Here is a 14,016-nt window from a genome sequence, read left to right as displayed (position 1 = left end):
ATAAGGGGGGGTGAGAATTTTCATCCTCTTAGAACGAAGCTTTGCCACCTGACACTTCAAGTTACGCAGTTGGAATGGAATTTCAAACAATAAAAAGAGAAGGGAAGTAAATTCTTGCACTAATGTACACCCAGGTTGCCATACAGGAGTCAATCATCCCCAAATTTTCTTCGAATTGAGGGATTTTATACAGAAATTCCCTACAGTGGTGTTAACTCCGCTTTCCAGGGGATCATGCCAGATTTTATGGTATTGGTGATAGAATTATTTTGTAGTAATATGTTCAGGAATAACAACAAGGAGTTCTAGTTCTAGAAAATGGTGGATTCGAAATCATTGTATTCACTTCGTAACACTTATAGCAGCTAGTGAGTACCTTCAGTCATAACATAGAAAACTCAGATGCCAATGAAATGATGCCTTTCGGGGATTTTTTATGAGAAACCGACCCTATTTAGGTGTTAGACACGTGAACAAAATCCATATAATCGTAGAATTTAGGGAACCATTTAGAAACAAAGGCTACTGCTGTCGGAAACACAGGAACATGAAGTGATACAACGAATTCTGAGTTTTTCCCTTTGAAGTTTCCCTTGATCCTAGGAATAGTTTAACTTTTCTCTGACTTTTTCCTTTGTTCGTAGCATCCAGGGTGTTGGCCGTATCCTCAGAAGTTCCTTTTTTATCTTATAGCAGGCTAAAACCATGGAAAGAACGAATTTTATATTATTTCTAATGAGGTCCACTATTACCAGAAAACAGCGACATTATTTCCTTTCTATTTCGTAAAATTTCCATACATTGTTTAGCATAAAATGTTTTTAAACATTGAAAACGAAAGTGGTTTGCGTGCGTGATTTTCCCAAAAAATCGGTACATTTCGAAAACAATTCCAAGCTATTGTGAATAAAAACAAATGGTAAAATCTTATTCCTCATTTCTATGGCATACGTAATCCACGTGGACAAACAAAGAGAACGAAATTACCACCCCTAATGCTCACGAATAATCCACCAATCAGATTTAGGTTTAATTAGATAAGGAAACACAACACGTAGGCTATCTGCCTGGGGAGATAGGAGATAGAAAAAGACCTCTTATAGGACGAAACCAAAGGAATAATAGCAGTGATTGGTTGAAATTTGTAAGCATTGGCTGGCATCAATTGAAGCTGTTGTGAAGTGAAGTAACCCTGAGCTACTACAAGAGTGACTTTGGTCATAGTATGCATTTGGCACCTATATGACACGGAAAAAGCAGAAATTGTGGTTGTGTATACTATACGTTCAGTGTATTACACACAAGAACGTAGAGATCATGGGTTTTGTAGATGATTTATCGAGTTTTGAAGGAAGATGGGATTGGCCCATCTACCATATACATCACTGCAATGAATTTGCACACATATTTATACAGTTTTTATCGGGTTTCGCAATGGGCACACCTAAAACATCATTAAAATGCATACTCGTAAGTTTCTTTCCTATTCCTGAAGGATTTTGAGTTGAATAGCAACAGCAAATCCTTCAGGAACACGCAAAATAATTCAAAGAATGGCAATCATTCTGCCTAATTTATTGCCGTACAAGGAAATAGTAAACAATTTTGCAGATATTTGTGACAAGATCGATCGAAGAGGAAGATCTTTTCGAGGATCTTCCTGTAATTTGGCTCATTAAAGCTGATTTCCATCTGCTGAAAGTTGACAGGAGAGCCTTCAAACAGAAAAGTTTATTTGCCATTATGATTCAGTCTACGAAGAACAAAAGCAATAGAGATTTGTCACAAACAACCATGCAAAATCCAACGACATATTACTGCAATGATCTCAAGGGTGGAGTTTTAGAAGTTCAATTACATTTATTATATTGGTTAGTTTGGTCCATACGTGTTTGGGAGGTTAAAAGGAAATCCCTCCCGGAAAGACTTTTATGGAAAACTCGCTCCTATTTAGGTGTTTAGACTCGTGAAGGAAACTCCACGAAGCGCGAACCTACTATTACCATTGTTCGTTGGTACAGTAAAATTCTCATACCACAGCAAAGTATAGTATATCCTGAAACAATATATAATAATGATGTCACTCCGCCTTTCACATCATTACACGTTGTGAGACAGTCACGAGTAATCCCCGAGTTCTTACTATGGACTTTAAAATTCCCGTTTTGTTGCCTCGTGCCATTATGCCACGGTGTCATTCGAGACGAAGGACATTGAACAGTACAAAACTACTAGTTTTCTTAACACTAGTATATATTATAGAGGGTGTACAGTACGTCTTTATTAGACTCGGTGATTACAAATGTGACAGATTGTATTTTACTTATTCAATATGCTCACCACCGTTTCTGCTGACATTGCAAAGTTGTCAACTCCACACCTAATGAATGGCATGTATCTGGCGATATCTCGCACCAGCTACTTTCTGCAGACCTTTCATTGTCCAGGTTTTACACAGAAACAGTGCTTCTAAAGCGAAAAAAGTCCATTGGAGAACTTTACGTGTGTGAATCTTCATTATTAATGATGGCAATATACAGATTTGATGTACAGTACTCTCGTGTTATTGCAGCAGTCATGATGGAAGAAAGTTTCGTGGGCTTCACTAGGATTGAACTAGGAAATGTAGAACTCAACAATTGGTTTTTCAGAAGAGTGGGTTCGTGTGTGTCGATCTTTGCTTACGGTGGCACTCCGAGGAGAAGTAATTCCTATCCATTTTGTAAAAGACGCTGTTTGTAAGCTTAATCGAACAACCTCTATTACGGAGTTGTTGCAGATTTAAGCCTGCTTAAATCCTCCTGTTTTCCCACTGTCCACTGTGCTAGTATTCAGTGAGGAATTCTATTGTGGATTAAGTTCTATGTAATCATCCACACACCACACTGTTGTAGTGTTATTAAAAATTTAATTCTTCTATATTTAGTATACCGAAAAGGAAAGTACCGTATCTTCCCAAATAGGGAACTTTCTGGATGAACGAAAGATGGAGTAATTAACACAAGGTTTTCGTAAAAACATTTCATAAAATTGTGAAGTGTCGTCATCAAAGTAACGGTTAATACTGCAATTTCCTTTCGGCGTAACGTCGTTACGATTTGATTGACTTAGCGCTGGATAAAAATAAGGAAACACCAATTTGATAAGATGAAACTTACCTCCGTTGCGAAGGAAATGAAAATTATTCGTAATTAAATAAATACAATTTAACCAATCCTCAGGCCGTTCGTTTGAATTAAAATACAGTATTAAATCTTTCTATTTAAATGTAAAGATTGCCAAATTTTTATACTCCGAAGACTGAATATAATTACATTTATTTAATTAACAATGTTTTTTTTTCTTCTTCATTTCTTTCATAAACAGAGCCCATAAACACCACTAAATACTAGTCAAGGTTTCGCGCCTGACCAAGGATCTAGCACGCGAAGTTATCCGGGTTTTCTCCACCTAAATAGTGGACAATTCACCAAAGAAAGTCGTCCTTCCTTGGCAGATCTCCTTATTCCATCAATCCTGACTGAAGAATTACTTCCAGTTTAAAGGAAATAGGTCATTGATACCGCTTCCTTGTTACATTTGATGTGGAAGATTAATTTTAATATATTGATCCTTCATTGATCCTTCAGAATCTTCTGTGTTAATCAACCCATTTATTAAACAAGTTATTATTTTCATATCGTGTGAACCGACATGCAAGTGTTGAAGTACTTGTTTTCTGGTGGGATGCTGCAACGCAACACGTGGGCGATCTGTCAAGTGGGGTGCCTCTCAGAAAGATTTTCTATGGAAAATCGGTCTTTAGATGCGTAAAGCCTTCGTTTTAACCATATTTTTTTTATGTGTTTGTCGTGTCCCAGATGTGGGCACACCACTGAATTGTCTAACAGTGTTTCTTTACCGAGCTCTTTAAATGCAAAGTGCTGTAGTACCTAATCCACGATGGTAATTTATTTCTAATTGTAAATAACACTAATTGATCAAACTTAATTACTTAATTAAGAAAATTCTTTGTTTATTCGGCATTCTTTTCGAGTGTCTTATTTGTTCTCTGAAGTAACTGTTGTTTTTTTTTACAACGAATTCGCGAAGGATCAGCAAATAAATCCAAATATTTTATGGATTTATTTAATATATATAACAGATGAGGCCCGACAATGATTCGAACCATTGTTGGGCGTGGATTGGCACCTCAATAACCGGGTATTCTTTTAGTTATAGCAACAAAACAGAACCATTTCCTCGTGTTTATGTGTTAGACACGCGCGAACACGCTGCACATCATTTTAGAAATGATGGTGCTCTCGAGATTTTCATATTTCTTCACGTATTAATTACCGAAAAACTTTTTAAGTCCATTCTTTCTCTCGCCCAATCGAAGAATTTTGGCAGCAATACGTTCGTGCACCAAAATTCTTCACATGAAATCAAATGGCGAATTTAGGAGGTGAGCAGGGTGCACTCGCAACCTCCCACTAAAGATTATTTTTTCACATTAAAGACCGGTACTTTACGTACTAAAACATTGTGTAAGATACGTCTACATCCTCCCCTCTAAAGACTTGTGGATCCTCCATTGACGAATTCTTCTCATTATTCGTTAGTGACCCGAATATCGAAGAAACCCGCATAAAGAATTCGTTAAATGTGAGAAAATTAATTAATTCGCTTAAGCAGTAAATCGATGGGGTGAAAGGTCGAAAGATCAAGCGCGAGCCGAAAGCATTTCACTGTAATTTGTGTAATTACATTTTAATTATATCGAAAATTCTGAGGTTATTGAGGTTCACGGGGCGTGTGAGACGTAGCCAAATGCTCTATAAATATATAAAAAAATATATATAAAAATAAAATAAAATGGCTACCAATTGAGATTCAGTAACTCGATGTCGTTTACACGTAGAGTCAAGCAGAAACCAGTCCGGAATATTTGATGGCCCATAAAGACTCTCCTATATTGGAATTATAGGCTAAAGACCATTCTTCAACTCGATATTCTTCTCCCACGTCAATCTTATACGAGAAATCGGGCGATTGGATCGAATCTGTAATGAAATCAATTGTTTTTCGCCTCCGGTTTTCCCTCCCACTTGACAAAATAACTCACGTAATCGCCACAAAGAACGGTCCGAACTACGAACGGACGTGGAAAAATTTTCCGTCGAATCGAATTAATGGAGAATTTATTGCCACTTTTAGAAATTCCGTACGCACCAGAACAGCGACAGGTTCCGTTTTTAAGCCGGGTTCACACTGGCATGAGAACAACAACTAAACGGGCTCGTTCGATCCAATCACGTCTTCGTAAATTGTATTCGAAATCATTTCGACCAATCACGTTCAAATACAGTTTGTATGGTGAAGTGAGATGCGGTTTGATTCGTGTTCGTTCGTACGAAGGGGCGTGAACCTAACTTAACAGTCGGAACTTTTTATTTTTGGGCGACCAATCAGATGAGAGAATTTATATTATTTCGTCGTAAAGTAATACAGCAATAAACCTCGTCATTACGAATTTTTTTCCGTAAGGAAACACAGAAAGATTAATTGATATTCTTACGTAAAGGGGTTAGTTTTTATGACGTCAAACGAAACTGTGTAAATGTTTAACCTCCGTATAAAAGGCATTATTCTGTTTATTCGCGCCTTTTTATAGTGTATTAATGCCGTGTATTAATTCAAAGACTACCGAATTTTCCAACGCGTTAACGAGAGAAGTATAGACGATAATTTTGGAAGAGATCGCGCCCTTTTGACCTTAAGAAAGGGGGGAGATCCCCTCCCCCGTCGACTCCTTTATTCGCCAGAGGAAAACCCAACGAAATTTGTTTCTCGAACGCCTTTTCGCATATAAACACGTCCTACGATCGTCGTCCTACTTTAGGAGGACGAACTACGCTACCGAAACGGGCGCGAAAACCGGAAACCAAGAGCACGTGACTTAGAAAAAAAGACAGAGATCCTCCTTTTAATTCCTCATCGATCTTCCTCCTCAAATTTTAACTTTTATTTTAATTAAAACTTCTTACGTTTAAACACTTAATTTTTACATATTTTCTTTCCCGTCTTTTCATTGGTTATCGCCCTTCTTTTCTTTATAGTCTTCTCCGTAAAACCTGAACTTTTTCACTTTATATTCTACGATTAATAAAGGAGAAAATTAGGTACCACGCCGCCGGCGAAGAAACGAAAACCCTTTAGAGCTTTGAAAAAAAAAAATCTTCGTTGTTGCCGCTTCCGAATAATCCGCTAGGCGATCTTTCGGCGCCACGGGGGATTAAAAATCGTGTGGTACTCGAACATTAAATCTATATTATATCGAGTATAAAAGCACCGAGGAGAGGGGTTCGTACCCGTTCGGGTGGGTGGGACGAGGGAGGCTCGCCCGGGGCATTTCCACTCCGGTGTGGAAGAAAAATCCCGCGACTAACGAAGGAAGGAACGTGCTCGCGGCCCGTTTCCTGTTCCTCCTTAACGAGTGTCGCGTTGTAGAACGTGCGAGAGCGAGCCATTGACCGGGTGGGTTTTCCAGCATTTCGAACCGAATGGTGGGAGGGTGAAGACGACTGTAATCCCCCCCGGAGGGTGGTACGAGGGTGGAGGCAAGAAAAGAGACTCGGTACAACTACAACTTGTTATATTTCTATTAAAACACTATTAAATACCGTTACATTATGATGGTTTAAAACGGCCGCCGGGTGGGGCGGCGCCAAGTACGACTAAACAATCCTCGGTTGTTTGTATTTTTTTTTTGTTTTTTTTTTGTTTTTTTTTCTTTTTTTTTCTATGTCGAGACCAATATTCGAATGTTTACAAATGACAAAAACGACCCGTTTGTTAGTGTCGGTGCCGTCGACCCGTCGACCCCTCCGGGCGCGGAGCGCTTTTCTCCTCTTGCTCCTCCTCCTCCTCCTCTCGTCGTCCGGCGCAAAAGTTCCGCTTCCTTCGGGACGGGGCGTCGCCCTCCGCGCTCGAACCCGGTACGTCGACGTCGCGACGTCGCGCGTTTAGGAACAGGGGGCGCGTCGCGTCCTCGGGCCGACGCTCCGGTCCGCTCGTTGATTATTATTATAAATTTTTTTTAATTTCCTTCCGGGCCCTTCCGCTTTAAACCAGATTCGATCGGTGTTGTATTTTTTTTTTTCTTTTCTTTTTCTTCCTCTTCTTCTTCCTCTCTTCTACCGGAGATGGTGGAGGCGGCGCGCGCGGCGCCGACGACGTCCGGAGCGGAAGCGATCGGACGAGCGGAGCGCGGCGCGACGCGACGCGAGGCGGGCCGGCGCGCCGCCGCCCGTAGTAGAAAAAAGAAAAAAAAAAAGAAAGGTCGTTGTATGCGTGGGTCGGAGCGGGTCTTCGGCGCGGGCCGGAAGCCGACGTCACCGGTCGGTCCGGGCTACTTCCGCAGACGGGTGGAGCTCGAACGAAGGACGCACGCGCGTACGAAGAAGATTGAGCATTGTGTATATTCCTCGAAGTGGTCGCCCCGTTTCGCCCCGTGTCGATGGGGGTAGGAAGGAGAGTGACGATGATGGATGGAAGAACTGTCTTTCCGGCCGGCCGCTCTATATACTTACGTAAGTGGCCGTTGGCCCGCCGTCCGCGGGGGGGGTGGTAGTGGTGGTGATCCGCAGTTCCCCCTGGCGGCCGGATGCAACCTCCGTGGGTTGGCGGCATCTCACTGTGACTTGTTCTTGTGAAAGGCGATCACCTTGTCTTGATCCACGTACTGAAATATGTGAGGCGCATCCAGCAAGATCCCTATTGTTCCGGCGGTCGTCACTGCGAAAAATATGTAGAGTTGAAGACGATCGATCACCATGGCCACGTACTTCCAGTCTTCGCGGATCTGCAAGAGACCAAAATGGCGATCAATACGTTGTTACGCTCCGCGCCGGGTCCCGTCCCCGGAGCGTCGGCACTCGCGCCGTCCGCGCGCGCCGCCCCGAACGGTCCGAATCCACGTCGAATTATTGGAACCGTGTTAGTCGATGACGTCACGCAAAATGGACCTCCGTTCTTTTCGTTTTAATATCGTAAACCCGCCTCGTTTCTAGAAACGGAATAAAGTTTCGTCACGGAACTTTCGGGGGTGGAAATAAAGGGGGAGAAGAAGAAGGTAGGATCCAAATTGGCGATTGATTCCCCTCTGTTGGAGAGAAACTACCGAAATTCCTTTGGACGTTACGCAAACTACGTCACTAATTAACTACGTCAACGTCGGATTATCGAAAGTTCGAGTATCTCTCTTTTTCCGAACGTTTGTAGAGTATTTTCTTCTGTTACGCCAGTTATGATCTTTGACAGTGACCCGACGTCGCTGCTAATTAAGTATTTTGGTGGTATTTAAACCCCTTATCTGCTAATTGGACGATAGATAATGCCTCACTCCGACCTGTAGATAAAACGTCACTCTCGTTAACGATCGGGTTTGCGTAACACCAGAATTTCGTGTTACGTTTCTTTTACGTCACTCGAAGACCCTTCGACCACAGATGACTTTCAGTGTTTTCCGGGAGGAAGCCGTAACTAAGTTATGTTACGACCCGACCGACTTCTAGAAAAATCGTGCCGTAACAAAGCGTAATTTTCGATGGAGGCGTAACATCTTAAGTAAAGTCGGTGGTGCTTAAAGTCTAGGGGAAAAAACCTTAGGAAGATTTATGGGGTGAAGCCGAAAATCTCGTTTTCTTAACTCAGGACCATTTACTTTTCGTCTACCGAGCTTTAACGTTACGTTCAGGAAATACCAAATCGAATATCGATTTATTTTCGGAAGATAAACTCGACTTCTTTATCGATAAACTTTCTTAAAAAGCATTTATGTGTGTGTAGGGGGGGTGCTCACTACCAATTCGTCTGTTGATAGAAACTTGTTACGTCTCAATCTTAAACCAATTCGTAGTTTACGAAGCCGTTACGGGCGTAACAATTACCCGCGTGTCTTTCTTTTGGGATATCAAGAACTCGCGTAGAACTAAAGAGGTAGGAAGAATTTGTTATGTTTCCTGCGCGAAATTTTGGTAGTTTCTATACTCGAATCGGAAGAAAGAAGGAAGATAAGTGACGTCCGAACACGTGACAATCGTTCGTAATCTTCATCGATCGAGTGATCCATCAGATAGTAACTGTGTTACGTTTGTAAGAAATGGCTTTATTAAATTAATAACAGAATTTCGGTATTCGATTAACCCGTCGCTTTCGTTGACAGGACAACACGTAACGCTCCGATTGCTCAGTCCAATCTCGTTTACCAACCTACTCTCTCCCCAAATATGGCTCTTTTCGAAACTTTTGCCTTCGTCCTTTCGTCCAAGGCTCTAGTTTTTTTTTCTTTTATGGTAACTTTGCTTCTTATACTTGTTATTTCGCGGCCTCTCTCTCTCATCTACATTCTTCTCTCTCTCTCTCTCTCTCTCTCTCTTTCTTCTTTCTCTTCTTCTCCTTACTCTTTATCTTCTTTCGTGTCTCTCCTTTCTCTATCCTGTCACTTCTCTCCTTTATCTTTTCTCTCTTATTGTTCTTCTTCTCCCCTCTCTTCTCTTCTTCCTCTCCTTTGACTTCTCTCTCTTCTCTACTCATCTTTCTTCTCTTCTTGTTCTTCTTCTCCCCTCTCCTCTGTACTCACTCTCCTTTCCTTTCTTTCTTTTCCTTCTTCTCTCTCTGCTCAATTTTGTAAACTCTACCCCTTAACCGGACTCTTAGGATATAAACATCAGTTTATTCGTCAAAAATTAAGTTACTACGCATCTCACGAGAATATTTAAGTGTCCGGAGAACCGATCAGAAGTCCCACGTGTTATCTAGTGTTTACACGAATACCCGAAGTGTCGTAAGTATCCGTCGGACGGTGACGTATTACCTACTTACTACAGTGTATAAAAATGAAGTTCCTCTTCATCACACAAACATCGATTATTTTCTGAGAACTAGGGAAGAAGAAGTGTCCTCACCTCACAAGCAAATTTAACAAAGTAATTCTTTACACCAACAAATGAGGAAAGTTAAATTAAATTGTTTGAAGAACGAAGACGAACAAATATCCATTTAATTAATGTTTGGTTGAGAATTCATCGGCATGAAAAATTGTTTACAGAAGATGGCTTCCCGTTTTCTTTGACAGTTCGAACCTGTATCGGTGTAGCTACTTAATGGCCTTTTCTCACGCTTCTACAGTAAAGGGTGGAGATTAATCGCTCCTAAATGTAGAAAAATCGCCGTTTTACTCGATCGGAAGCGGAATTTATATAAGTACAGAAGCTCCCTGTGACCTCCAGTCGCTGGTGTGACCGAATTTTCTATAATATAAGAAATATCCGAACGAATACCTCCCGTTACTCGCGTTATTAAACTCGGTTACCACCATACTAAAAATTCCTTAACGGTTGAAGGGAGACAAACCGTTGGTTGACTCCTCAACGCGATTTGTTGCAAGGAGACGAAGACGACTCGTGTGAAAGCGCTAAAAGAATCGAGATGCAACTGACGATCCGAGAAGTGAGTTACCGTCCTTCTCTTAATGGAGTTAATCCCTGAGAAATAGGATAATGATGTCAAGGTCCGGATGTAAGAGGATTAAATGAATGTTTCTTTGCCGTTTCTTTCAGAAAATATTATTATTTTCCTCAAAACGCGCATTCAAATCGCTTATTTCAAAGTGGTACGAAATTTCGTATAAGGAAAACGAAATTATCAAATAAAACTTGGCCAAATTCTCTATTCGCTATCAGAAACGGTTTCGCTTATAGAAGATTAACCGGGGTGGAAGAATCACAAATGTTTGTTTCACGCAACACAAGGGAGATCTACCGAGGGGAGGACTTTCTACAGGAAAATGGCACCTATTTAGGTATTTAACAAGCGAAGAAAACCTGGTAAATCCCATCTGATTTGCTCCTTTGCTAGGCACGAACACACGACCGGTGTTTTGTGGTTTTATTACTATTTGGCACACACACACACACACACACACACAGACGAGAAGAGTGTGGATGCATTTCCCTTGTATAAAGCTTAAAAAAGAATATTTTAGCCCCTCTCTACCCCTTCCAAGTCAAATCTTCCTAGAAACGGGAAGTATTTTCGAACAATCAAAAGACCTTCTACAGAATCGAAGAGAAGAAAAGACAATTAAGATCGTTACGACTAATTGCAAATGATGGGGGGGAGAGATGAACAGAATTTCGAAGAAGTCGTTAATAGCGTGTCCCGCGTATCGGAAAAAAAAAGCCACTTACCATTGTATAAGAACCGTATTTGTCAAAAAACCAGGGAAGGAGACGACGTGAAAGGTTTATAAATACGGATAATGACATCGAACAATACGCCAAGCGCTATAAAATCGACTTTTCACAAACCGGAATCTACGTAATCGACTTATTATGACGAAATTCCTACGCCATCCCGCATTACCAATCACAACCGCACGCGCTTTCAGATGATTTCAAATGGGTGAAAACATTCGAAAACGAATTCCTCAACTTATTAACTTCTGTAAAAATGGAGAGAGGGAGAAAAGGAGAAAGAAAGAGAAAAAAAAATGGCGGAGGAAAAAACAAATGATAATTTTGATCGGCGTGTTTTAAAATTGCCGGCAAAGCTTTTAGTAGATTAGATTCTTTTTTTTGGGCAAAGGTTATAAATAGCTTAATACGTCGGCTACCACTCGATTACGTAAGAGTATTGTTAGTGGTCCTCTCTCTCCTTCGACATATATGAATTATTTACAAGATAAGATCGAATTCTTGCGGGTGCATTTTTAGAAATCGTTTCGATTTCGTACGTTTCCTCCACCCAAAAAAAAAAAACAGGAACCGGAAAAGAATAGTGTAAAATGGTAATTCGATTATCCTCCTCGGCTTCTCGATTTTACCCCTCTTCTAACCCCTTCCAACCCTTTCCTTATTAATACGAAAGGAGAAAAAAACGCGTGTCTGGCGTGAGAATGGGTTGGCACGTGGATTTTCCAACAAATTTTTCTGGTTCCACTCGATTTAGTGAGAATTTGAGATGCTGGTAAACATTGTCAACGGATATTGACTCGAAACGTGATCGTACTAAAAGAACAAATTGTTATAAGACTCGAATAGAAATGAAGATGCGCTACGATACAGAAATGTCTCCCCCCTAATAACCTGTAAGTTAAACCTCTCTTCCCTCATATAACGCCGATTTCTATCTTGCTCTTTAAATTAAACGGTGTGAAGTATCTTCTGCGAAGAAGGGCCGTGAAGAACACCCTCCCTGTGTTAAAAGCACCGTGAAGAACACCCTCCCTGTGTTAAAAGCACCATGAAGAACACCCTCTCTGTGTTAAATGCACCGTGAATAACACCCTCCCTTCACATTCTCGTGAAGAACACCCTCCCTGTGTTAAAAGCACCGTGAAGAACACCCTCCCTGTGTTAAAAGCACCGTGAAGAACACCCAATAACACCCTCCCTTCACATTCTCGTGAAGAACACCCTCCATGTGTTAAAAGCACCGTGAAGAACACCCTCCCTGTGTTAAAAGCACCGTGAAGTAAACCCTCCATGTGTTAAAAGCACCGTGAAGAAAAGCCTCCCTGTGTTAAAAGCACCGTGAAGAACACCCTCCATGTTTTAAAAGCACCATGAAGAACACCCTCCATGTGTTAAAAGCACCGTGAAGAACACCCTCCCTGTGTTAAAAGCACCGTGAAGAACACCCTCCCTTCACATTCTCGTGAAGAACACCCTCCCTGTGTTAAAAGCACCGGTACAAAACATCATCCTCTCTTCATGCTCACTATAATGAAGTCGAACTTCTCTTTCNTTAAAAGCACCGTGAAGAAAAGCCTCCATGTGTTAAAAGCACCGTGAAGAACACCCTCCATGTTTTAAAAGCACCATGAAGAACACCCTCCATGTGTTAAAAGCACCGTGAAGAACACCCTCCCTGTGTTAAAAGCACCGTGAAGAACACCCTCCCTTTACATTCTCGTGAAGAACACCCTCCCTGTGTTAAAAGCACCGTGAAGAACACCCTCCCTTCACATTCTCGTGAAGAACACCCTCCCTGTGTTAAAAGCACCGGTACAAAACATCATCCTCTCTTCATGCTCACTATAATGAAGTCGAACTTCTCTTTCTTCTTAGGATATTCTCGTGTTCTTCTCTGTGTTACTTTAATGTAAAGAATGCATTACGTCAGAGATACGAATTTCTCCCCTCTCCTCCTGTTTTAATCATAGTAATGCTCCGGATATGCAAAATGTCGATTTTCGTCATACATTTCAAGAAAAGTTCTTAGCTTAATGTTAGCCTGGGGGAGGGTGAGGAGATCGAGATGCAGAAAACACGTTTTCTTTCGAATTGCCCTTCATAATTTAGGAACAGGACTACATAAATACTCCAACTCCATTCGATTAACCGGCCTTGTGTTAGAAACGACGCTTCGAAATACGCTTTTCCGTAATACTTGTTTAATACTCGTTTGGGATTTGGTATCGATTCACACGGGATATGGCATTCCGGCAATAACAAAACACAGTATTGAGTGAGAGAAAGAGAGAGAGAGTTTCGGCCTTCCCCAATTTGGGATTAGCCAAACTGTCCAAACAATTTAATATACTGTAAACCTGTGTAGGGGTAAGGCACACCATCACGGGGGTGATTAACGATAAATCCTCATCCCATCGATCCGTCTTTATGGCCTACATAAATACAACTAGGGTGAACTCGAAGAGAGGGTTGCATTGGAATTACAGTAAAATCTTTACCGTTATGAGAGGGGGTGATCTTTCAGAGGGAAGTTTAATTTTCCCGCCGGGTGGAGGAAATTCCATCGATCAGATTTCTCTTCCTCGAATTGGATTGGAGGAGGGAGCGGCTGGAGACTCGCATTGCGGGTAAAGCGAAACACACTTCAACCGTTTGTCAGGGTCGATAATTAAAGAACGAGCCGGAATGAAGCTTCCTGGCTCGTAAATAAATCGATGAGGAACCCAAATAAACAGTTTTCCAGCAATCGCGCCTGGCAATTTCCATGAGAGAGCAT

The 14,016-nt window shown here is 41.3% G+C and overlaps 1 protein-coding gene across 2 annotated transcripts in view; it reads right to left on the bottom strand.

The window, feature by feature from the left end:
* Positions 1-6,646: 6,646 nt before the first annotated feature.
* Positions 6,647-14,016, bottom strand: part of LOC111638543 (acetylcholine receptor subunit beta-like 1) — a 49,550-nt gene continuing 42,180 nt past the window's right edge. For both annotated transcript variants that reach the window (XM_023384269.1, XM_023384270.1), the window contains one exon: positions 6,647-7,846. In XM_023384269.1, coding sequence (XP_023240037.1) covers positions 7,676-7,846 — 171 coding nt within the window. In that variant the 3' untranslated portion in view covers positions 6,647-7,675. The remainder of the gene's footprint in view (positions 7,847-14,016) is intronic.

The sequence above is a fragment of the Centruroides sculpturatus genome, unplaced genomic scaffold (genome assembly GCF_000671375.1).
Source record: "Centruroides sculpturatus isolate CEXI.00-Female unplaced genomic scaffold, Cexi_2.0 scaffold1194, whole genome shotgun sequence".
Taxonomy (NCBI): domain Eukaryota; kingdom Metazoa; phylum Arthropoda; class Arachnida; order Scorpiones; family Buthidae; genus Centruroides; species Centruroides sculpturatus.
The sequence above is the reverse complement of the archived record's forward strand: the minus strand, read 5'-3'. Positions and strand labels throughout refer to the sequence as shown.